At 37.0% G+C, this 25,465-nt stretch overlaps 2 protein-coding genes across 6 annotated transcripts in view; both read right to left on the bottom strand.

The window, feature by feature from the left end:
• Positions 1–4,851, bottom strand: part of PAPOLA (poly(A) polymerase alpha) — a 38,527-nt gene extending 33,676 nt beyond the window's left edge. For both annotated transcript variants that reach the window (XM_072337325.1, XM_072337326.1), the window contains exon 1: positions 4,464–4,851. In XM_072337325.1, coding sequence (XP_072193426.1) covers positions 4,464–4,471 — 8 coding nt within the window. In that variant the 5' untranslated portion in view covers positions 4,472–4,851. The remainder of the gene's footprint in view (positions 1–4,463) is intronic.
• A 191-nt stretch (positions 4,852–5,042) lies between these two features.
• Positions 5,043–25,461, bottom strand: AK7 (adenylate kinase 7). 4 transcript variants are annotated; one of them, XM_072337321.1, is made up of 18 exons: positions 25,023–25,461; positions 24,759–24,938; positions 23,845–23,953; positions 22,407–22,501; positions 21,868–21,978; positions 19,953–20,036; positions 19,338–19,426; positions 18,754–18,844; positions 17,184–17,261; positions 16,259–16,408; positions 15,002–15,130; positions 14,428–14,575; positions 13,360–13,488; positions 11,768–11,827; positions 11,205–11,402; positions 7,923–8,143; positions 7,083–7,241; positions 5,043–6,090 (listed from the first exon to the last, which is right to left on the bottom strand). In XM_072337321.1, the coding sequence occupies exons 1-18, from the start codon at positions 25,098–25,100 to the stop codon at positions 6,052–6,054; spliced, it is 2,148 nt and encodes a 715-aa protein (XP_072193422.1). In that variant the 5' UTR covers positions 25,101–25,461; the 3' UTR covers positions 5,043–6,051. The 4 variants fall into 4 exon arrangements, with proteins under 4 accessions (XP_072193422.1, XP_072193425.1, XP_072193421.1 ...); XM_072337324.1 differs by lacking the exon at positions 11,205–11,402; XM_072337320.1 differs by having other exon boundaries at positions 24,759–25,461.
• Between the last annotated feature and the right edge of the window lie 4 nt (positions 25,462–25,465).

Raw genomic sequence — 25,465 nt, forward strand, 5'->3', positions numbered from 1 at the left:
AAAAACAGAGTACCCAACTACAAGAGAAAGTACCAGCCCAACCATTCAATCTTAACAAAAGGGGTAGTCTTGGTAGGCCCTATCAGAGTCCAGCAGACAACTCAAACCATGATAACTTCTTCATTTTAATGAGACTAAACTTCTAAGATCATTAAGATTACGATATTATTTGAGGCTGATTTTGTTTATTTCCAGTCAAGCACATTCACACAAAGATCTGGCTCCTGCACTACAGTGAATATAAAATAATTGCCAATAACACAGTACAAAAATTTACAGGAAAAAAAAAAATAAAAAAAGTAGACTTAAATTTAAATACACTGTGGCTCCTGCTTTTTTTGTCCTGAACACTTAAGGAGCAATTTACACCATCAGCAAACTGGACCACAGCTACAGTGGTTTAATTTCAAAGCATGCAATAACTCATGTTCAAACATTAATCACAAGCTCTCAGAAAAAGCCACCTCTAGTTTTTCCTCTTGCTGGCCCCTCACACACACTAAGTTCCATTCTATACTAAGTTTACAGAAACAAAGCTAAGATACTTTTTTTTTTCCTTCAGAAACCAAACCAGGTCATACCTTACAGTTATCAATAAACACTGAATCAAAAAGAATAAATCTAGGTAATACAGCCCCAGCTGAAACCATTTTACAACAGTGCACAAGAAAATAAGTTATTGTGTTATTATCGCATCCAGACACACACAGCTAGCACTGATGAAACAAGAAAAACCATAGGCTGTTCTGAAATAGTACCAGCAACACACAGAACATTAACTTTAAATGTCTAACTTCAGTCAGGAATTCTAGTTCAGTCTTGCCTCCAGATATGAATACACAACTCAAGCACTCCCAATAACTATCCTCTCTTATTAGCCCCCACTGATCACATCAGTAAAATCCAGTCTGTCTTAAATATTGATAAGCCGCCTAAGTTACATTCCTGAAGCAGTGCTGGTCATCACAACATCTGATCAATTGATTGGGATTAAATTCACACAGCTCGAGTTCCAGCATGTTAGATTTCATGGAATGTCTTAACAAGTTTTGTTTATTTTGAGGACTTCTCCAATAGGGATTGACCACGTCAATTTCAGATTAAAGCTTCTGTTTAATGCTGATGTATTAACCACTACACACAATGTTTCAGGAATATAGGAAAAGTCTCGAAGTCTGCACAAACCCACCACTAGGAAACATGCATTTCACCTTAAGACAATCCAGCTGTTGTATCTGAACAAGAGGTTTTAAAATTCAGCAAAAAATACAGTGTGTAAATCGCCAATCTGGTATGTTCAAGGCACCTAAAGCAGATGCAATGACAAACAACAGAAGCACGGAAGAAGAGATTCAACGATGGTATTCATTCCCAAGATCCCTCCGGCTCATCTGTCTGGGACAGTCTTTGTACAGAAGAGCGAAAACAGCACGTCCAGACACACACCCATCCATGACATTCTTAGTAACAGCAGCTTCTGATGTTCTTTAGTTTAAACTGCTGAAACTTTGCCTGGACTGTGCAGGCAGCAACTGAAGGGAAAAAAAATAAAAAGCCACCCAAGGTTTGTTGCTATTCTTGAGACAAAACACTCAAGGTAGTAGTTTGACTAATTCTGTAAGGCTAAATACCAGGAAGCAACAAAGATAGGAATCCGATGGAATGTTTCAATATTAAGAGATTAACTTGTCTCCAAGGTGAAATTCACCCATCCCAAAATAAATGCATTCCCAAATATTGTGTTGTACATCTATGTTCGCAGCTATCAAACTTTTATTTCCCCCCCCCCCCCCCCCCCAGAGTCACAGTAGAAGACTGAAAACTGCTGCAAAAGCACCCATTTGTGCCTCATGGTTCCTACTGTACAACATCCAACAAATTCATCTTCAGCTGAGTTTTATTACATGAGTTTCTTCTATACTATCCAAGCTTTAAGGCAGATTTCTTCTGGTGCTTTCTGGAATTAGTAAGCATTTCATTCCTTCCAAAATTCAGCCTATAAAAACCTGAGTTCTGAGTTCAGAAACACAACAGTTATCTCATGAGGTAACACTTTTCCAGTAGAAAATCAAGTTTATAAGAAAACAAACAAACCACTACCCATGCCCCCAAAACTCTAAGACCAGTTAACAGTACCAACAGCTTTCATAGCACTTCTGACACTTCAGAATGCTCATTCTGTATACTTTGTCCCTTTATGGTTAAAGAAGTTTTTTTTTTACAAAGATTTTTACAAAGACTTCAGCAGATGCGTAAGTCCAGCAGAGAAGCTTTAGATGCAACAATATCAGTAGTTTAACAAGGGACAAATTCATACTGCTATTTCTGTCTGGAGAGACAGAAAGGCCCAGGTTACATAAAGAGGCTGCATCATCAATTTAGGTAAGCACAGCAACCACTTAACTGATTCCGGAACTTTTCTCCATAAAATCTAGTCACTTCTGAACTATATGAAGCTCAGTGAGCTCCATTTCTCCCTTCCATCCTATGTTCTAGATAATGCTCACCAACGACTATTCTTCATTAACAGTTTGCTAAAACATATCTTTGTAACAGAAGAAATATTCGCTTTTTACTTTTGTTTCCATCAAGACCCTTAAAAAACAAACGAAACCCCTACAAAGTGACTTGCACAAAGGAAATCTCTTCTTTTACACAAGGAATTAATGAGAATCATGGTAAACACTCCTAAGTGCCTAGGATAAATTTAATGCCTTTATTAACCATTAAAAGGATTTTTCAAACATACCAGCTATTGGCATCAATGAAACTTGAGTCTGCTCTCTTACAACTGAACCACTTTGTATGTTGCACACTTGCTGCTAAATTCAAAGTCACATTTTTGCATAAAGACTTATGGAAGCTGATGGTTATGACAGATCAGCTCTGACTTGGCTTGTCAATAGCAGACAGCACCCTCATATATGTTTAAAGGGGGGGGGGGGGAGAATCTTGAAAAATCAGGAAGTGATGTGCAGCTCAAACTATACAATGTTACTTAAGAATCTGTAGTTAAGGTATCAAGCTTTGACTTTAAGAAAAATGAGCAAGGCATTCAAAGTAGAAGATCATTCATTCATTAGAAGTAGCACAAAACTTTGAATGCTGTTACGAAACACTTGGAATTTACAGTTACAGCAAAATAAACTACAATGAAAGCAGGCAGAAAGTGTCTGACTTTCCTGTTTCCCTTAAGAAACAAAGGTTTAAAAAAAAAAAAAAGAAAGAAAGAAAAAAACAACCAATGAATTAAAAAAACCAACGTAGCATGCTTCAAAGTTTCTGGCAACTTTTCGTTCCCATAATGATGCGCAGAGCTTATCTACAAACAAGCTGCATTCCTATTACGCATCCCTCAGAAATGCCTTGGGATGACCATTTTCCCTACTACCTTCACCAGCCGTGTTGATCCTGACACAAAGTTCTGTTTCAAATTCTCTGCATCGTGATGAATAGAGGAGTATTTTACATTTGATAAAACAAGCGCAACAAGCAAATCAGGCTATTCTGTATGTGAACTCCAGGCACAAACAACAGTGACTGCAGGAATTCCAAATTATCTGGAATTTAACGTCACACTCTCTCTGAAATATACACATATCTTATTCCTAGAAGTCACCTAACCTCCCACCCATCGCTGCTCCCTTGACTTATTCAGGATAAATAATCCGTTAACATTTGCACTATGGAACAAAAGAGTTATCTCAATCATGTGCCGTCAAAACGGCTGCGAAAGGCAAAAAGAAGAAAGAAAGAAAAGAAAAAAGAAAAAAGAGGAAGAGCCGGAATAAACGGAAGCGGTGAGGAAACAAGGCCAGAGCCGCGTCTCCCCTCGGCCCTGCAGGCTCCCGGCCGGGTGCCGGCGCGGCGGGCCCCAGGCACGAGGCTGCGTACAGGAGTCCCCGGCCCCGCGTGGCGGCGGGAGGGGCGCCAGGGGGCGCTGTGCCCCGCAGCGGCGTGCCGGAGTCACCGTGGGCCGGGGGAGTTCCGCAAGGACAGGGGCTGGGCTGGGACCGAGCGAGAACCGCCGCCTGAGTCTCCTCCGCCCGCATAACGAGGGAAAATCGTTCGCTCGGGGGTCGCGGGAGAGACTTCGTCGGCACTACTGAAGGAAAGGGAAGCTTCGCGTTTGGCGGCGGGACGTAAACACGCGCAACGCGCCCGCTTGATGCCGCCCGAGCCGGCGTTCAGCGAGAGCCCCGCGAACATCCCCTCACCCTCCGACCGCTAAAAGGCCACCAAAGAGACAGCGGCGACAAAGTAAAGGCCGCACCAGCACATCCTCCTTTGGCGAGGAGGAGGCAGGAGCGGGGCGGGCCGGGCCCGCTGCCCCTCACACTGCGGCACCGGAAGGGCACGCGGCCGGCGGGGACCGGGAGCGGGGAAAGGCGAGAAGCAGAGAGCGCCGAGCGCGGGCCGCGAGGCACGGGCCCGTAAGTTGCTCTGCCAGGGTTCCAACTTACAACGGCATCGTCTCTCCGGCTCCTCCTCCTCCTCCGCCGCCGCCGCCACCACCACCGTCGCCGCCGCGTCTTCCCCTTCTCCCTCCTCCTCTTGTTCTTCGTCCTCCCCCACCGCTGCCGCCTCCGGACCGGTCACTCGCCCCGCCGGGAAGCGGGAGCCGTGACCATGGTAGGGGCCGGGGCGGGGGCGAGGGCTCGGAGGGAGGAGAAAGCCCTTCGTTGGGCCCGGCCGCCGCCGCTTCACTTTCCTCTTCCCCTCCGGCCTTCTAACATGGCGCCCGGGCGCTACCACAGCAACGTTCTAGAACGGGGGGGGCCCTACGCAGCGGCGCGGCCACCCCCGCACGGCGCGCACACTAACTCGGCCGCGCGCGCTCAGTAGGCCGCGGTGCCGGGAGGCATCTGGGAGATGTAGTTCCGGCGGGAAGGACGCCGCCGTTTGAAAACAAAGCTCTAACGGCCGTGAGGCGGCGCCTGCGCACGGCGCGGCGGGGCGGCCTCTAACCTCGGCGCCGCCGGGCTCACGCGGGGGGAGGCCGGGCCGGCCCCGCTGAAGGGGCTGCCGGGAAGGAGGCGAAGCTGTGACGGGAGGTTCCGCGCTGGCGCCGGCCGGCCTGGGCAGCGAGGGAGCCTTTAACTGCCATGGAAACTAATGCGGCGCGGCTGCAGGCAGCTCGGCTCCCGCAGCCATGCCCGGCGCCAGGGCCCTTGAGGTCTGAGAAGGGGCCGCCTGCGGAAGGGCCTTACGCCTCGTTTCGTTGAATAAATGAGGGAAGTCTGTTCAGGTCTGGGCTAAGCTTTTGTTCTTACTCATCTATAATCAGACCTATTTTCTTTTTTAAATCCCAAGCAGAGTACAGAGACAATTTGCTAATAATAAGTTATGAAAGCTCTGTCTCAGAATCATAGAATAGCCCAGGGTGGAAGTGATCCACAAGGATCAAGTCCTGAACTTCAAAGAAGAAAAAGGTATAGTTTGCACAAGCTGCTCAGATATTTATTGTTGGGCAAGTACACGTATTACAGCAATTCCTCACAAAAAAGCATTTTTTGTATATGTCAGTGTCTTATTTTTGCCCTTGCTTTAGAAAAATACAATCTCCAACCACCTATTTCTCTAAAATAATCAGTTATTTCATCTTTAGCTGCTTCAGGTGGGAATTTGGACTGGCAGTGTCTAGGAACTTAACACACACAAAGTCCGAAGAAGATAATACTTCCCTCAGCCTCCCTGCTTACTTCCTTTATGAATTACAGCAGGAATCCACTGTTTACATACAACATGTAACTAAAAAAAACAAAAACAGAAAACAAAATCCAGGAGGAAAACAAAAAACAACCAACAGATTCTTAAGGTTCACAGCCGGAAGAAGATGCATGAAAAACAGATACGTTCATGTCTTAATCAATGTGTAGAAGGACTATTAAAAAGCTCAATGTCACATACTAGTACAGTGGGGGGGAAAAAGTGGATACTAAAATAGTGTTTGAACAAAACCAAGCCTAAAAATTTTCACTGTAAATAACATTGGGAACATTCACCCTTTCTATTTAACAGTTTCTACTGCTGTAAGGATTTCATGCTATCTCATTTGACATCAGGATTGTTCTTGAAGAGATATTCTGCCTGCAAACAGAAGATTTTCAACGTTACTTTTAAAGTCTCTGGTTTTAAAATGTACACAAGATAACAACAATATACTGGGGAAAAAAATGCAGAAAGTATTAAATATGTCTAAAACATCATCTCTGTCAGATACTTAACAGAAGCTTCTTACAAATACACCCACCTCATTTTGCCTTATTTTTGGTAGCATTGACCCCATCTGTATGGCAGCTTTTGTTATTCAACAAAAAATTCTAGGATGTACCTCAGGGCCTGATTTCTGGACTCAAAAGACTAAATCATACAGTTCTTACAAAGTTTTGCAGTTAGTAGGAAAGATCTCTTAGTCCGACAGCTAACATTCATTTTAAGCTTTTCATTAGATGAAAGTTACTATTCATTAAAAGTAGCAATTGCTTGTTAAAAACTTTCTAGGCAACAGAGCAAGAACAGCCACATAGTGACAAATCTACAGCATCTGAATCCTTGTGGGAATTCAGTGCTGACCCCACTTTCAGCAGAAAGCTGAACTAAGGAACTTCTTGAGGTCCCTTGCAAACTGGAGGTGTTCTATGAGAATCTTAATAGATCCACTCATTAATTTATTTGTGTATTGTGAAGAGATTATTGATGACTTATTCAAACAGTACTGTTGTATCTAGAGAGGTGTAAGCAGAGTAGAGAGTGATGCTTCTCTTCCTGCACACCTCAGCTTTACAGCAGAATTGGCAGGGTACCATAAGAAAAGCAGAAGAGTGCATGCACCAAAGCAAAACTGAGTAACTTCTCCAGTTACTTTGTAGCAAAATGGGATTGATACACTGTGAAATGATCCCATGTAGTTAGACTATATTGATTTTCACAATAATCACTGCTCACCTGTATTGTAGATAACTGTTACAATAAATTAGGTAAAATAAGTAGTTTATGTGCTTATATGAACAGTCTTCGGTCAATCAATATTTTTACTACGGTTTATCTAACACACAATAATAACAAAGTAATCACCTTACCAGAAAATCAACTGGATCGTCTGGCCGGATCTTACAGCATTCATTTAACCCTTGCATAAGTGTTGGCATGACATGCCTCATTAAATAGTTCCTTAGTGGAATGGACTGGGCTTCCAGTAATTCTTGTTCCTGTTTTTTAACTTCCTCAAGATATTTACTCTACAAATAAGTTACAAAGCAAAAAAGAATAATAAGAGAATAAATAGTAGCTGACCTAATAGTGATGGCTACCTAAACAAAATAAAAAACAAACAAACAAAAGGTAGTGTTAAAAGCTATGGGTAGAACAAGCCAACGTCAGAGCAATATTAAAAGCTTCTTTTAAAGGTGAGCAGTTTTTGGTTATGGTTTTCCTATATATATGTACAGGCATCCAAATGTAAGAAAATGATTTTTCTTTAGAATGGTCAGTTTGCCTTTAAATAGCTGTAACTGGAGACTGTAGAAGAACAGCCTTCTGGTGAGGGGAAAAAAGGCAAATCAACATAGATTCAGCTGTGAACAAGAAATTTCTTATAACATGCATTTCACATAATTTGCCTTAAATATCTTTTAGGAATGACAAAGGAAAAAAAAAAAAAAAAAAAAGGAAAAAGTATGAAGTATGTGCAAATCCTGTGAAGCTGAAGCATCCTTCAGCCTGCCTCAGGCAGTCCTTGTGAACAATGCCTGGAACACTGAATTGATCGATACTAGCCAGATCTAAAGTACAATATAAGAAATTAGAGAATTTATGCCACCCTTTCCATGTATTCTTATGCAACATTGCCGGAAGCCCTATTGCTTCTACTTCCCAAAACATACAGATAATGTCTTCCCCAATAATATGTATTGACTTACCCACTCTTTCAAATTTGCTGCCCTTTCCGCCCTTTCCTCAATTTCTCTAAGCTCTCGTTCAGCTTCTTCTTTAGCTTCTCTGGCAAGACTTTCCTCAGCTGCTTTACGTTCCAAAATCTCCTTTTCTTCATCTGTCAGTCCATAATTTCGTGGTTCCCCAATTTCTTTGATGAGCTCTTGTAGTATAAATCTGTTCTCAGAATCTTCATATTTGGCTACATCTTTAAAACAATACAAGAGAAAACATTTCAAGGCTATTCTCTATTACCAAAAGCCAGCAGTGAATAACTGCAAGACCTAAGTATATATAGTTTGAATTTGCAATTATTAGATGTTGTTTTGTGTTGCTCATTAACAGTTGGTGGGGTTTTTTTTGTTTGATTGTTTTTTTCCCCTAGGCAAAATGAAATTTTCTACATCTGATTTTCTTTATTAGTTTAGGCTAAAATAGTTTGTCTTTCTCAGATGATGCTATTAGGGAGAAATGTATTAGAATTGTTTTTACAACTATTCAGTTTAACACTCGCAGGCTTTCTAAGCCTTGAAATTTGCAGATGAAATTACGTTAGTATCCGGTATGTTCCTTTTGCCTATCTTAAATATCACCTTATCTATAGGCACAAAACCATCAGCTTCTGACCCTGTATCTCCACGCAGATTGCACAGCAGGTTGCTAGCATTTGGAAACAAACTCCAATATTTTCACTCTTGCTTCTCATTTCTTTCACTAATTCAGACAGAAGGTAACAGATCATTACTAATACAATTATTATAAGAACGTATGTCTGTCATTTGAATATGAAGTCCAAACTTTGATGATTTATCAAGGTAGAAATATAACATGATTCTACATAATCAAGTTTCTTTTAGAGTTCTTCATTCTCAGTATATTGTGAATCACATTCCTGAAGTATTCCAAACTGAAATAGTTTTTTTTTATGCCATCATAAATTCCACAATTTTAGCTGCAGCTGGATATAAAAATTATAATGCAAGACAACTTTTCAGTCATTTAAAATATTGCTAAGAACATTCTTGGCATTGAATCTGAGGATTTAAAGAACACAGCCTTTTTTCAGATGACCAAGCATGACTGCAACACAAATATTACAGCAATCATAATTAAATGCATAGCTACTAAAAATGTATTTTAAAGAAATTTTTTAAAAAGCCTTGATTCTAAAAGAGAGGAAAGATAACTAAAAGTCCTCATAAATTAAGGTTGTCAAAGGAAACTGTTATAACTTTAGTATTCCTTTTTGTAGATCATCTAATATGCATGTGCCATCATCCCCATTTTGCAGATGGAAACAATGCAGAACGATAACTGATTTGCAGACTTCATGAAGTGAGTCACTGGAGTGAAATGCAATTTCCAGAATCTTGTACTAATCATATTTCAGGCTGAGGGGAAAAAAATAAAAAATCCTACAATGCAACTCATGAGGCCATATGTCAAGATCTTCTAAAATTATGGTGGAAGAAATATTTGACTAATGTGATTCAGTACTTATCGAATCAACGCAGTTCTTCAACGATTATCAACTAAGGTCAGTAAATATAGACAACTTCCCTCAAAATCTGGCTGACATAAGTCAGTTATCTGTTTAAATCTGAGGATATTAATTCAGCACTTCTGATAAACCAACTGCAACATCAGCCACAATGGAGAGGTATTCACAGGTGAAGATTTCTCACAGAAATTATCTTTGTAGTCAGCCTTTATTTTAAAAGTTATATGCTTGCATACTTCAGTGGGCAGCAATCACAGTGAATCATGCAAATAGAGGGAAAGATACTGAGAGATAAACAGGATCTAAAGATGCTGCTGCTTTTAAGATGTAAATGAACACTACAAACTGAATGTGACAGCTGTGATACCTCAATAGGTAAGGTTAGCAGACCATTGAGTATCCTTATTTAGAATTAAATAGAGTTTCAGAATAAATTTTGGACATGGTTCTCAGCATAAAATACTGCAGTATAGAGCATAAACTTCATAGTCCTTAACAAAATAAAACTGTCTTGGACAGTGCTACTTACTTTCATACTCAGAAGTGTACAACTTAAATTTTGACCAATTAATGACATCAGACCATCTCAATATTTACTATTTCTAACACTCAATCTGCAATAACATTGCTTCAGTTTTAGCTGAATGAATGTGCCAGCTAACCTGCATTCCAAACCTCCCAGGACTCTAAGACTATCATTTTTACTGTTTAGATACAATAATAAAAACAGCAACACCCGCTGAAAACAGGAAAATGAAATATATTTCCATCTTATCATCTCCTTCCTTTTATTGAATTAGAAGACAGCAAATAAGATTTTAGCAGAAAACTGCATGAGAAAGTAGCAAATTACACAAAAATAATCACTCAGCACCTGGATACTTAAAAACTAAAAGACAGAAGCATAAATCAGAAATAATCCCAAATGTAAAAATCATCACATGCTATTTTTTTCCCCACTGCAACATTTCCTAACAATTTAAGTAGTCTTATTCACAATATAGTCTCCATGATTTACATTAATCAATTGATTTCCTAAATTTTTATTATTTATGACTGTTCAACAATTAACTTTCCATAACTCATCGCAAATGTACACTCCAAATATCAGCAACTTCAATCTAGTTGCAACTTTCTTTTGTTCTTTCGTTTCTTCTCTTTTCTTCCCCTCCCCCTTCCACAGCTTAAAGGCACTTTACATATAGAATGTTATTATCCCATTCTTACTTATTGAATAATCAGATTACAACAGTCTTCTCAAGATCTCCCAGTGATAGCAAGTTTCTGGATAATACATAAGAAAAATTATCTCATATGCACTACTAACCTTACATCTTCAATACTTCATATATTTAATAATTTCATCCTTGTAGGATATTCATTGTCATGTCATCAGAGGATCAATTTAAAGAAAAAAATATAAGCAGCTATAAAGTATATGGAAATATACTACTATGCCACTCCAGAAAGATGGCAAGAGCAGAGGTCCATAAATTATGTTAAATACATATTTTGCTCAGTTGGACTGCAAAACTGAATGATTAAAACCTAATGTACAAAACATGTTTCCTATAGAATCTAATGAGATCAGAATCCCTATGAGCATACAGCTATTTTTGCAGATATTTCATTAAATACTTGTTGTATATTCATTCTGATATGTTAATGAAAATATTATTTATATACATAATATATGTTTTCAAAATTAAAGTTTGTGACAGTACAAATTTCTATTCATACTTTAGCTAAGAATTTTATTATTTCATACCAATAAACCGAGGATGTATTTCAAGCTCATCAAAATAGTTGAGAACAGTCTCATCTTCTGTATTGATCTCCCTGAAGTTATTCAAATATTGCAGAAACCGGTCCTGAGTATAATGTGTTCCAGCAACAACACTTTCTGGCAGGTTTATTATTCTGTTTTTAAGAAATTCATCTGATGCAGTCAAAGATACAACAAATTCTGTGAAGAAGAACACATTATTCTTCACTTCTCCTCTTTCACATCTATCTACTTTCAAGGATAAATTTAAACTCACAAATGAACACAGTTAAAGTAAATATAAACCAGCAGTTGGTGGCATTTTCACAAAAAGAAAGGAATGAGAAAAACACAGAAAGCAAGTCAAAACCCTCATTCTGATTAACTGCTTACTTTCAAGTATTACGGCAAACGTGTTTCATGAATTAGACATTTTGTTTATCTTAAATGTAATATGAACAGACGGAGTGATATTTTGGACTTCTTGTTGAACAAGAACAACATTTGAAAAGTTTTTTTTTGTGTTTATTTTTTGGGTTTTTGTTTTGTTTTTAAGTCAAACTTACCAGGTGTGATTATTTTATCATATTTAGGTATTTTGTCTGTAGCTTCTTCTTCCTCCTCCACTAAAACAAAAGCAATACGTAACTGAGATTATCATTTGTGGTAAAAAATGTTATTCTATTTATAGCATAAATAAATATTTCCCAACAATTATGATAACTTGAGTAATCTAAACTTACACCAATTTAGAGGGAGTTGTTAAGGCATGCATGCTTTCAGCCACCACAGATTTATCACAGGACACTAACAGCTGTTTAGCTATCAGCAAGGCATTCTTTTGCATACACCATTACAAAACGTGTCCATACTACTTTTCTGTCCCTGACCCCTCCTGCTGCTTTGTATTTTCCTCCACCAAGGAGACACAGCTTGGAACAGTGTAGTTTCAATGGTTTCTGATATTGCCTGCTCTTCCTCAACAGCTGGCTCAACAGTTTGATACATATCAGCTGAACAAGGTGGTTTATAATCAACCACATTAAGATGAACAAGACTAGGTTTTGTTTTTCTTAAAATCCTACCCTCTGATCCATGGAGCTGATTCTTGTTTTTCATACATAGACAGTGTTGACTAAGAATTTGAAACGTATATTGTGGAATTCCAATTAAGATACATACATTGAAGCTAATCTAATACACCCCCTCTCTAACACACAGAACATGAATTGGCTGAATTCCCTTCACTAAGAAGCTCTTATATATTATGAATCATAGAATCATAGAATCATAGAATTACTCAGGTTGGAAAAGACCTTGAAGATCATCAAATCCAACCGCAGCCTAACCAGTAGCCTATCTCTTAAAAAACAACCACAAAACAATACCACAATAACAAACCTCTGCTAAATCATATCCCTGAGTACCACATCCAAGCGGCTCTTAAACACATCCAGGGATGGCGATTCAACCACCTCCTTGGGGAGCCCATTCCAGTACCTAACCACCCTTTCTGTAAAGAAGTTCTTTCTAATATCCAACCTAAACTTGCCCTGGCGCAACTTGAGGCCATTTCCCCTCGTCCTGTCACAAGTCAGTAGTGAGAATAGACCTGCCCCACTCTCACTGTAAGAACCTTTCAGGTACTGGAAGACAGCAATAAGGTCTCCCCTCAGCCTCCTCTTCCTCAGGCTAAACAGCCCCAGCTTCCTTAGTCTCTCCTCATAGGGCTGATTCTCCAAGCCCTTAACAAGCCTCGTTGCCCTTCTCTGGACCTGCTCCAGTACCTCCATGTCCTTCTTGTGCTGAGGTGCCCAAAACTGGACACAGTACTCGAGGTGAGGCCTCACCAATGCTGAAGAAAATGTGTCTTAGAGCTTTCTTGCATAGAGTAGTTCAACACAGAAAGAATAATTCTTATTTGTGTATTTATTTAGTACATTGCCAGCCGAGATCAACTCAGAAGCATCTTGCTTAATATGTTTAACAGTCCATTACAATCCTTCTTAAATTTTTAAAGCATCACATGAAAACAACTACTTTATGTTCTGCTCTGCAGTCAAAACATCATTGATACACTTAAACTTAATAAGATACTAAGGAAAATACAAGTTATGGCAGCATTAGCAGCAATAAAAACAAAAGCAGCAGTACTTACAGTTAAAAAGATCTCTTGCCTGTTCATAGGTCTTTGGAAATCCATCCAGAACATACCCTTGATTTCTACAAGGCATAGATTTGAGCTTATCTTTAAAGAGTTTAATAACATACTGATCATCTAGACGACCTAAAACAAAAAGAAGGTTATTAAGTACCTAGATATGAAAAAACGAATATCTGGAATTATTTTACTAACAGTTTGTTTAATTTATGAGACAATTTTTAGACTTAAAAAAAATAATATGTATTTTAAATCTCGATGTGCTGTTAAAGGTCTATAGAATATAAAGTTATATATAGATAGCTTTTGTATTTAGAGAATATAAAGATATATATGCAGCTATAAAATAAAATTACAATCATAAATGTTACAATCCTATAAATACTGGAACTTTAAGGTTACAAAACATGAAATTAGATATTTTATAAATATTCAGTCAGATTTTTATATAAAAAATAAATAAACAACAGAAATAAGCATGTGTCAAATCAAATGTTTGATTTTTTCAATTAACAGTAAGAATTAAAGTAAGTCAAAATAATGTTAGATGGGTTTTGCAAGTTCTATTTACATATAAATAGACTAAGAGATAAAGTGACTTATCAACTTGAACTACATTATTGAGAAAATATATGGTATTACAAAAGTTTGCTTTTAGCTAGTTATTCTCCACTTGCAACCATTGCCTCCAGTTTCCTACATTGTTCTGCTTCAGCTATTAAGGGTCTTAAATATTATAAACTAGTGTTATCTTTAAAATGTTACATCTTAAAAGGTATTATCATTTTTAACAACAAAATAAGGCATGCAGACTAAATACTGCCAGTGCTCTTCTTACTGGAATATTTTACTTCCTAAATTTGATAATGACATATTTCACCTTTTACTTTGTATTATTTAAGTTATGCATTCTGTTCTGAGAAGAAACCACATAAAGATATTAGACTGATCATATATATATCTATATATATACACGTATACATACATGCACAATCACAATGGAGTGAAAATTATATAAAATATATGGAGAAGTAGAAAGATAGTCCCACTTTAGTACCTTCCTACCTGCATTCTGTTCCATGCTTTCTTTAATTCCTGCTAACAACTCGTGTGCTTCTTCTATATTTTCACCCTCTTCCTCATCATCAGCTCCCTCTTCTCCCTCTTGTCCCACATCGTCGAAGTCCACTTCTTTAGGAGCCACAATTTTCTCCTGAAGACAAGATGAGAAATATGAATTGGTTCAGAAATTCTATGGCCAAATTTTCTTACATACATGGATGTAATAAAATAAAATAAAATAAAAGCCCCACATATACTCCTGGATAGCAAGATACCGAGCAACCTTTAGTCTTTAAAAGGATTTTTAAGTCTAAGGGTTCAGTGCATCCCCAAAGATCATAAGCACATCTAAAATATTTCCATTCTCAAGTCTGAAATTGTTTTGATAATGTATTTTTCAGGTTTTCAGGTCAGCACAGGAGACAAGAAGGTGAACAATGCCAACAGTCATCAGTATATTGTCATTTCTCTAAATGCTTTGCTGGAATATGATTATTGCCTTTAGTCTTTCTTTAATAGCTAAGTTATGGAGTTTAAGTTCATTTTAAATAATGCCAAGTGTCTTAAAGTCACACACCAGTTTTGCTATTGATTCAGAAATCACATCTTTAATCTTAATATGATGTAGCTTGTAGTGCTTGCAGATCTCTTCAGCAATGGTGGATTTGCCAACCCCTGGAGGACCATGAATGTAAACTTTGAGAGGCTGGGAAAAAAAAGAAGTTGAAGATGTAACATCATTCAAATAATCTAGATTTTTTTCTTTATTTAAAATGAATACTTTTTCCCTATAACAAATAGGAAATAGCTAATAATTAAAATTAAAAATGTTTTAATTTACAGTAAGTATGTATCTTCCTCACGAGTATCATCTGTATCATCCACTGCCTTTGAGTGGATGGTAGTTAACAGTACAATGTCAGCAACTGAGAAAAAGGCACATTTCAATTTAATAGACTCACAGACCATCTTATAGTGGCACTACTAGAAGGTATGCAGTCATAGGAAAAACAAACAAACAAAAAACAACTCCACAGATAGAATGAAATGGATTCTAGAATTAGGTGGCAGGTATTCCATTATATAAATGCAACTATTTCCCATCTGAGATAGACCTGTTCTCATCATTATAGTTATTCTGACCTCAAAAACTTCAGATCCATCAATACAATATGTTGTTACAGCCTATCTAACCCATCATTGAATAATTATAATTAGAAGTCCAGAATAACAACTTCAACTCAAAACCACACATCTTTAATTTTACATTTAATTCCAAAGATCTGGTAGTTTATACTTCTCAAACCCTTGAATAGCTACTTATACTTGAATACAGAAGCTCTAAGCATCGAGCTAAGATAGGAAACAGAAATATTGTTCATTATATTATACAGTGGAGCAGGGTAAAAGGAAGGCTATGTACCAATTAATATCCTGGCTCACTAAGTATAATGAAGGACACAAAATGGTCATCGAATTACTGACTAAAATAAACAAACAAAAAAAAAAACATTTAAGAATACAAAGTTACTGCTTTCTTGAAGCCAACTATATCTAAAATGACATATACTGCAGACTAGTTTCAAAGACAAAGCTTTCCATCAGAAAGTTTATTTTCACCTACAAGGGTTAAATTTTAGATGCAATAGGAAATATTAGATGATCATTCTAATTAACATTCAATTCAATTTTCGATTATATTCACTTACTTTATGTCACTATCAGTCTTTTCTGTATTTTTACTAAAAGAAATGGAAGCTAAAATTTATATAATCATCTCAATTTGAAAAAAAAGAAAAAGCATGATTGAGAATAGCATACGCCAAACCATTACCAGAAGTCCTCGACTTTGCTTGTATTCTTCAACAACCTGTTCAATGTTCTCCACCAGTCCTGCTTGAGCAACCCACTTTATGTTGAAAGTCTCTTTCAAAAACATAGCTTCCATTCGCAGGTTCACAAGCAACATATCCACATGTGTTTGCTGAAGGAGCAAAACGACATTTATTTAACACCTGTAGGCTTTGCATGTTAAAAGAACACCATTGGCTTCAACCAATGAAACTAGAATGGAAGGTAGAGAAGAGAAAGAATTTAAGCACAGGGGAAGCAGGATTTTGCGCAAACATTTCAAGGTTGTTTTATTTTGTTTGGTTTTTTTTTGTGGTTTTTTTTTTTGTTTGTTTTTTGTTATTGTTTTGCTTTAAATATATATATATGGGATATATATATTTCAATATTGTCAAGAATTATTACGATACAACCACCAAACAATTATTCAATACTATGCAGAGGTTTCAAACTATTAATGGGAAAAGTGTTATTTCAGAAATTCATTAAGTACCATCATTAAAATGGCAGGGTTCTAATGTATTTATTTCAAGAATGAACAGTTTTTTCCAGATAAGTAGATGAAGACATTTTAATTTACATATGCTGTGTTCATCATGTTCATAGTTCCTCATTATATTTACTAATTTATTATGACTTTCTCTAGGTTTTGTCAGCATGCTCTAGTAATGCTTAGTACACCAGAAACATCATTCCTTCAACTGCTTTTCCAGATCAAGCTATATTTCTTCAAAAAACATGTTTGTTTGAAAATTAGACTTATAACTTGCCTATTTTCTATGCTTACTTTTAACCATATTTTAGAGTTTCGTTTTTTTCACTGAAATAAATATATATGTTTCATGATACAATATATCTAAGTTTACCTTCTTTCATAATGTTAAAAAGGAAAAAAAGGAAAACCTAACCGTTAACTCTTTACTCAAGAATGCATCTTCTTCCGGAACCTTCTCAATTTTTCCTGGTCCAATGTTTTTACTGATACACTGTAAAGAAAATAATAATAATAATAATAATACATACATTCTCTAAGATCCTTAGGAAAAAACGAAATTTCTACAGATAAAACTTTATATTTTAAGTTACACTATCTCTGAAAAATCAGTACTCTGATATGATTTACTGATTAAAGCATATCATACTAACTTTAACTTTTGTGTTAGTATAACACATCTCTGTTTCACTAAACATCATCCCATCTTCAGTGCTTGTAACAAACCCCGAAACAGAGAAGTCTTCCAAAGCTCTTAAATTTAAGTAACTTCTTATAGTTTAAGATTAATTAGGATTCCTCTTTTTATTTCTCATCATTTTCGCTCCAGATTCTTTAAGTATTTAATCCTATGAACAGTCACAAAATGTTTTCAGATCAATGGAATACCACCATTAACTCTCCACATTACTATCTCCATCTCATCACTAACTAGATGTTAGTTACTCCCATAACCTAAAATAGACATAAAAAATAGAATACAAATAAACACTAGATTCCATAAAATCATGAAAGCTGCTATCAACTCTAAGCATATTCTAGTATTCTGTCTCAAAGAGTTTCAATTAGTGGACACCTAAATAAAAATAAGAATAGGAAAAAATATGTGGTATTCGTTCCAAGTATTCTCTTAATCTTTAGCTCAGAGATTCCTAAATGGGAAATATTTACCATACACTTAAGTAACTCAAGGTATACCTTTTCACTCTTCCTCTGGGCTGATACAGCTCCCTGACAAAATAGCTCTTTACAGCACCCTTTACAATGCTAACAACTTCTTGCCATCACAAAAACCATTTACACCTGCTCTCTATTTGCTATTTTGTAAATTATCAGATATCCATGAAAGAACCCACCAGATTTTCATGGAGTACCTATGTAAGTTCATTCTATAATCTTTCCTATAGCTACTTCAGTTTTATAAATGTCCACTAACAAGCCATACATGGAGATCTTGAAGCATTAAGATGCTTTCACAGCTTGAACTGATGATTGAGCACATGGTGAAAGGGTGTGTCTTGCCTGGGGAGCACAAGCAAAATGTTTGTACCTATGTGTGACCAGAAGGGTTGGAACCAGAGAGGAGCCACCCTGGGCTCATATAAGGGTCAGCCACTGAATGGAGGGCATCTTTGGGGCTCAGGCTGCTCCTTGAGAAAGTGTATTGTAGAGTCAGAGTCCCGTCACCAGTTGAGGGAGCTTGGCTCTTCTTTCTGCATGTGGTTATTGGTCTATCTGTAAATACTGTGCCTAGTGTCACTAAGAATCTGCCAGAAGCAATTTTGCTTCTTCAGGAGCAGAATAAATGTTAAAGTTAATTCTGCAGCACAGCTCCAAGTAATATATTTCGTTTAAAGGACAGAACCAAATCAATTTATTTATTTTTTATTACAAAGATAATTTGGGGAAGCTTAGAGACTTATACTTAAGTTAAAATGTCCAGTTTTAATAATCTTGTAGATACCTGTAAAATAAAAGTTCCTTACCTTTATTACTGCTTGAAGAGCATCCGTAGACTCATCTACTGCAAGTATGTAGTGAAAACTTGGACGGTGGTCTGCTACGTTTTGTAACACCCTGGAATGTAGGAAGTATGGTCAAGGTCAGTAGTTCATGAAGCATTGGCCTTTCCTTGTGAGATGAGTTTCAGAAGCAATCCTAATATGAAGGTTTTTTTAATGTATTTTTTTCTCAACAAAGAAACACAGATATGTACTTTCCTTGTAAGGAAGCTCAAAAGATTAAAAGCAACACCTGTACAAGATACTAACTTTAGCTGTAGAGTCCATGATCCAGTTTCAGTTCTGTGCTAGTTAACTGATACTATGCTTTACATACAACACAGTCAGTAATTCCTTAACTGCACAGCATCTGTGCAATGGATATGTAAGGTTTCCAGAAGGCATATCTAGGATTGAAGAAACTGAAGTCTCTGTTTGCCTCAAGATGAAGAGACAAATAGCATTCTTAAATCCACTCTACTCCAAATTAAAAGTCTCATTGCACTCCTAGTACTGTTGTTACCTAGTTTGTTATCAATGACTGTGCAAGTGAAACTTTATTTACTTACGCTGCTAAATCACGAACGTGAATGGTTGGAATATAATTGTTTCCTTGTCCAAAAACAGGTATTGCAGTAGCCTCACTAAGCCAACCTATCTGAAAATAAAGGTGGATAATGAAGTTAGAAGGAAAAGGTGTATTTGTGTACTGGCAAATTTACACATTCAAGATTTTAAAATTTAATTTATTGAACCATTATTGGAACTGCAGTAAATAATTCTGAGAAATACTGGCAGCCTCCAAAGAAAACAAATTTCTTTTTAAGAAAACTCATTGGTCCAGCAACATGTTATTTTTAGTACTTTGTAACTGTAATAAAAATAAGAATGATGTAATGTTGAAAAGACATTTTTCCTCATTGTATTGATGTATTGGATATATTCTGAATGCAGAGTGCAAATGGAGATACTGTTAAAAATTATGGAGAGGCTAAAAAAACATACACAGTCAAAAGAATGGAAATCTTTCAATTATAGCTAAAACTCATATCAAAGGGACCATCTAATAAATTCCATTCACAAGAACATTAAGGCTCTGCTACCAAAACTATTACACATATTTAATTCCAATGCAATTTGCCATTAAGTATTAGACAAACCTTCAAATATTCTTGGATATCTACCTTAAAAAAGTAGTGTAAGACTCCTTCCCCAGCTCCATACTGAATTCCTGAAGCAACAACGTAAGTTGAAAATGCATGTTTGTTCTGTGAAGTAAAATCAACATGAGTTTTTATAACAATATGGTATTGCTAATGGAATACTTGCTCATACTGAAATGTGGGAACTTGTATACCAAGTGTAGAAAGTGTTTGAATTATCTCTTAACATTTGAAGCCAGACCAGTTGTTGCATAACCGCTAGTTTTGTTAGTCTTATTGGCAATATTTCCTTTAAAAATAATAATAATAATAATAATAAATCTGCATTTGAGCTGAAATTCCAAAAAATTCTTTAAAAATTGGAAGTTAGGTATATCAGTGAAGTGATCAGGGTAAAATATGCTTCGATTTTCTTTTTCCAAGAGATGTAACTCTGAAATCTGTGGAGGCTTTATTTCCCAATTGTATTATGTTTGTATTTGATTGCCTACAGAAGCAGAAAATGAGAGTCCAGTACTTTTAGAATTGCTTTGCTTTCATTTTGATATAAAATGTTAAACAAAATCAGTAGACTATGAAGTGTTTTCCTAACCATACATCATGGTCAATCTCTGTATTTTTTGCTGATGCCAGGTATATATCACTATACTATATCTATGTAATGCATTTATATCATTCTGCTACAAAATAAATCTTTGTAATAAAAAACTACTTCAACTCAGTTGAACATAGCAACTTGTTGTTAATCACATGCAATATTACAATCAGACGATATTAGAGATAATGCAAGTTCTCACCCACTGACTTTTCTTCAGCAGTACTAATTGTTTACAAACTAAGAATAGCAGCTCCCAGGTTTGTTCTGGACAGACTGCACAATGCTCCAGGAGAAGGTACACTAATTTCTGTCTCCCAGCAGGGAAAACCTGACAGTTGTGACAGCACAGGAAGGCTCATTTCTCATGTACCCTAAAGAGCAAGTAACCTGTAGGATGTTTTACCTTTTACCTCACGGTAGGTGCTGCACCGCTTATGGAACACAAACCACGGTTCACCACCCAGAGAAATACAAACCAGTAAAACAGATCCATATCCTTACCAAAACAATAGTCTATTTAGTGTCACAAGTCACACATGTGAAGTTACTACTTGAGATAAGTCTGATATACGTCATGAATAAAATGAAGCAATGATTTGGTAAGCTCCAGTTACATCATATTTAGTCACTGTTAAGGACGTTCAAGTTACTATGTAATTTTCATTAAAGCCACTAGATGTCCCATTTCAGCTATTATAATCAGTTCTGGACTTGGTCGTTCTGTTTGATGGTTGGTTTCATTCTAATAAAGCTTTAAGTGGGAATAGCTTTAAATTGATGGATTCAGGATCCAGACTGCCATTGAGAACAGAGCTGGGAGACGAGCTATCTGTGGTAGGGGGTCAGCAGCTTCTCTCAGAAAAGCTGCATCGCCCTAATTTTTGGCTACAAAGATAAAGGTAAAAATCTTCTGGTCCATCTTTTCTATCCTTGAGATTTCCCCACACAAGCTCCAGCTTTAATTCTCTCTTGTACAACCAACATAAAGACATTTTGTTGTTGTTTTTGCTGTTTTTGTTTTAAATGAGATAAGCATGATTTACTCAATAGATACTGAAAAATAAAATTGGGATCTGTATTATGAATTATGTAAGTTAAGTGTAACTATTATGTATTTAATTCTAAAACATGGACATAAGGGATGATATTCACATTTATCAAAGATACAATGCACTACAAATTTAGTCTAATAGTTGGTAACTTTCATTATTAAGATGATTCTCTAGGATAACCATCGTATGCTTTTGTTTTTCAGGGGTTTTTAAAAAGCTCATTAAAAATATATTAAAACAGAACAAATAAAATAAAATAAAATAAAAATAAAAGGTCTTTACATACAGTTTTCCCAAGTTTGAGAACAAGTTTTTCAGCATTTATGTGATCCATAAAGTTAGGATGAGGTTTTCTTTTACGATAATCTTCCTCAGTGAAAGGAATCTCAGGATCCTCCTAGGAAGAAAAAAAAATGCAACCGTTATGTATGTCATAAAACAGAATAATTTTTAAAGGCCTGTATGTTTAAAACGAGTTGCTAAAATAGTTTAAAATCTGTTTTGCTTTCATTTGAAATGTTTTAAACTTCTAAAGCTGATACTTGCGAGATTACGTCCAAGCAATCCTAATGTCTGCCCATCACAGTAGCTCATTGCCTAACCTTGTCTATTTGGTGGAATAGATTTAACAAGTCGAGCAGTAAGTGGGGGTTAAAGTAAAAGGACCACAAAGAAAAATATTCTTAATAATAGCAGATGAAGTTAATGCTATCGAAGTACACACTGCAGTATTTTAATTGAAATGAACAAATAAATCAAATGGAGATATTTATTAATTTATTTTTCATTAAATGGAAATGCACAGTAAGAGAGTATTTTACTTACTGGGTCAGGGGGTTTGCTTTTAGCCCAGCTCATTACTGTTGAAATGAGGATGAATATTTTTGGTGTTGCAAAATTCTCTATTTCCGTATGTAGGGCTGTTAAATGAAAGCAAAGGATTTAATCTATTGTAAACTGTATCACACAAACTGTCTATTTGCTTTTGTCCCTGTGTATATATATTTATGCTATCATGTTCTGTGTTTTGAAGTAAATAGCCTTTATTTTGCTTGGTGTAAAATAGAAATTAATCAATGATAAATAAGAAAACAAATAGAATAATAACGTGGAACCAGGTGGTCAGTATTAACATAATCTATATAGAGCTGAACATTACAGAAAAAGAAACAAAGAAACAAAATATACTAGAAAATGCTTCGTCTTTATTGACTGCTGAGATACTGATAAGTGTGCTTGTAACTGAAACAGCTTGTCTACAAAATTCCAGGAAGTTTATTTAAATTAGAGCAAAATTATTAAACAGTAAACAGGAAAGAACAGTTTATTTTATAATATGAAGAGCAATATTGCACTGTCACCATAAAATGATTCCAGACACCCATTAGAATTTGAATATGACAATCACAAGCAAGCTGTAGAAAAACTGTTAATGACATCTTTGAAAACAGATTTAAGTAAAAATGACTTAGGTTGGAAGAAATGCCAAGGATCATCAAGTTCCAAACGCCTGCCAAAGGCAGGACCACCAATTCCCATATCCAGTACTAGAGTAGGTTGCCCAGGGCCCCATTGAACTTGGCCCTGAACACCTACTGAAATGAAGCATCCACAGGCTCTCTGGTCAGCCCGTTCCAGCACCTCACCACGCTCTCTGTGAAGAACTTTCCCCTGACATCCAATCTAAACTTCGCCCACAGTGCGTAATACCATTCCCCTTCATTCTATCACTATCTACCTCAGTAAAAAGCAGACTCCCTCCTATTTATAATCTCCTTCTAAGTACTTGAAGACTGCAATGATGTCTCCTTGCAGCCTTCTGTTCTCCAGGTTGAACAAACCCATCTCTCTCAGCCTATCTGCGTAGGTGAGGTGCTCCAGACAACTAATCATCATAGTTCTTCTCAGGACACTCTTCAATGATTAAGACAATTATATGAAACATGGATACATTAAGGGTGAGTAAAAATTTGCTCCTGTGAGCAATTACAAATATATAAGATGACTGTGGATAGTTTTTTATGGAAATAGCTGTCTACACAGGTATGTTGCTTCAAGTGTTGGACCATCCTATGACCAGGGAGCAAGGGACCATGAAATGCATTTGAATTAATTGAACAATTCATGCAGCGTTTCCCCATCAAGGAACCCAGTTTTATATTATAGTGAACTATAAATCCTTAGTTAATTTGTCAGACATCTACAGTAAACTTTAGTAGCTGTATAGTAAACAGTTTTCTGTTCAGTTGATAGCTGTACTAACCAGAAGCAGCCCATGTTGCTTCCTCGATTTGGTTTGCATCCTCAGTGATATTGTATAAAATTACGTCGCATTCAAGCAAATAACCTAAGAGCTCTTTCTGAGAGGAGACCTGAGGGAAAAGAATAGTTAAAACTTGTTGATTTAACTTACTGGTAGAATGCAGTTTTCTCACAAATAGATTTCCAAAAAGGATGCTTGAATAACTTACAAGAGTCACATCAAACTATTTGTCAGTGAAAAGTAAGGCAATGGAATGTAAATTAATTGCTGAAGCTTCTGTTTTACAATGTACATTTGTATGATAAAGAAGGACATACAATTTTAAGCAATTTTAGGATTTGTATTATCAGTACAGTTGCTAAGATCACAAAAATATCTACAGCTTTTATAGTTATTTTGAACAAGAATCAGGTGGCAAAATGGAAATACACAGAAAAATTAGTTTCCTTACAAAATAACATCTCATCTTTTGGTAACGTAGATGGTCTGCATCACTCAAACAAGTCCAACAAACACTCCGTATGACAGCAGTGCTTGAGATTACATAGTTACCCACATATATATATTATTTTTTATTATTAAAAGGCTTGTCTGTATAGAATTTCAGATCAAAATGTTCCTGAAGAGGTTCTGGATAATCAACTTGATGGTTACAAACAATTGTGGTTTCAGAAAATAATAATTGCGCCTCCTTCAGTTAACTGATTTTAAGATGTATATGCAAAAAAGTATGTATTTGGAACAGTTAGCTGCCAGTGACAGCTGTGATGACAGTGAAGTGTTAAGAAGGGAAGATGCTTTGTTTACTGTACCACTGTGTTTAGGTGGAACACTTTATTAATGAGGGTCATTTATGTGCCTTGCCACATTTATAAAGCTGTTTAACAACAACCTGAAATAAGTTTATGACTTACTGCATATGTTTCCTCTGCAAAGCGTGGTTTAGTACTCTCTGGCTTAGAGAGAGTCCCTACTATTTGGTAGAGTCCCTCCTTTGGCCTCCTGGAAACTTCAGCCTCCGGGCGGTTCTCATTTTCCTCTTCCTCTTCTTCCACACTTTCTAGCGACGCTCCGACAACACAACCGGATAAATACTGCAACATACAAAAGGCACTTTTGTGTACACCCGCCCGGCCCAGCTCCCCGCTGCACTGCCCGCCGCGGGCCCGTGCCCGAACCTCGCCGATGCTGCGGCCGCAGTAGGAATCGAGGTGGTTGAGGAAGATCCGCCGGCTCCTCGCAGCGCCCGCCGCCATGGCCGCAACTGCGCCGACGACGCGGCCCGTTGCTAAGGGCGGGGAGTGCTGGGCGGGGGCTGCGCGGCCGCGGCCTTGTCATCAGCTCCTGAATGGAACGGAAAGCGTTTCCTCCACCAGCCCACAACCAAACACGGTGGAATGATGTTCCTCTCTCATTTTTTATACTCCAGCACCTTCTAAGAAACAGCAGAGATTTCTTCCAGAAACATCTACACGCAGTATGTTGTGTAAGTAGTTCTCAGCTTGGGTTGGTAATAAGCACATGAAATAATAAAAGCGTTTTAAAAGATGTCTAAGGAAAAAAACCTGGCAAAGCAACATTGATTTTGGCATGTTTTCCACTTGTCATTCTCACGCTTCCT

The sequence above is a fragment of the Excalfactoria chinensis genome, chromosome 5, assembly GCF_039878825.1.
Source record: "Excalfactoria chinensis isolate bCotChi1 chromosome 5, bCotChi1.hap2, whole genome shotgun sequence".
Lineage (NCBI taxonomy): Eukaryota > Metazoa > Chordata > Aves > Galliformes > Phasianidae > Excalfactoria > Excalfactoria chinensis.

Coding starts and splice junctions, on each gene's coding strand:
- AK7 (XM_072337320.1), bottom strand. CDS start 25,100: ATGGCGGCGGGCGCTGCGAGGAGCCGGCGGATCTTCCTCAACCACCTC. Junction 17,262..18,753: donor CTCTTCAAGCAGTAATAAAG/GTAAGGAACTTT, acceptor TTTTCTTTACAG/TGTATCAGTAAAAACATTGG. Junction 14,576..15,001: donor CTGAATCAATAGCAAAACTG/GTGTGTGACTTT, acceptor TCTTGTCTTCAG/GAGAAAATTGTGGCTCCTAA.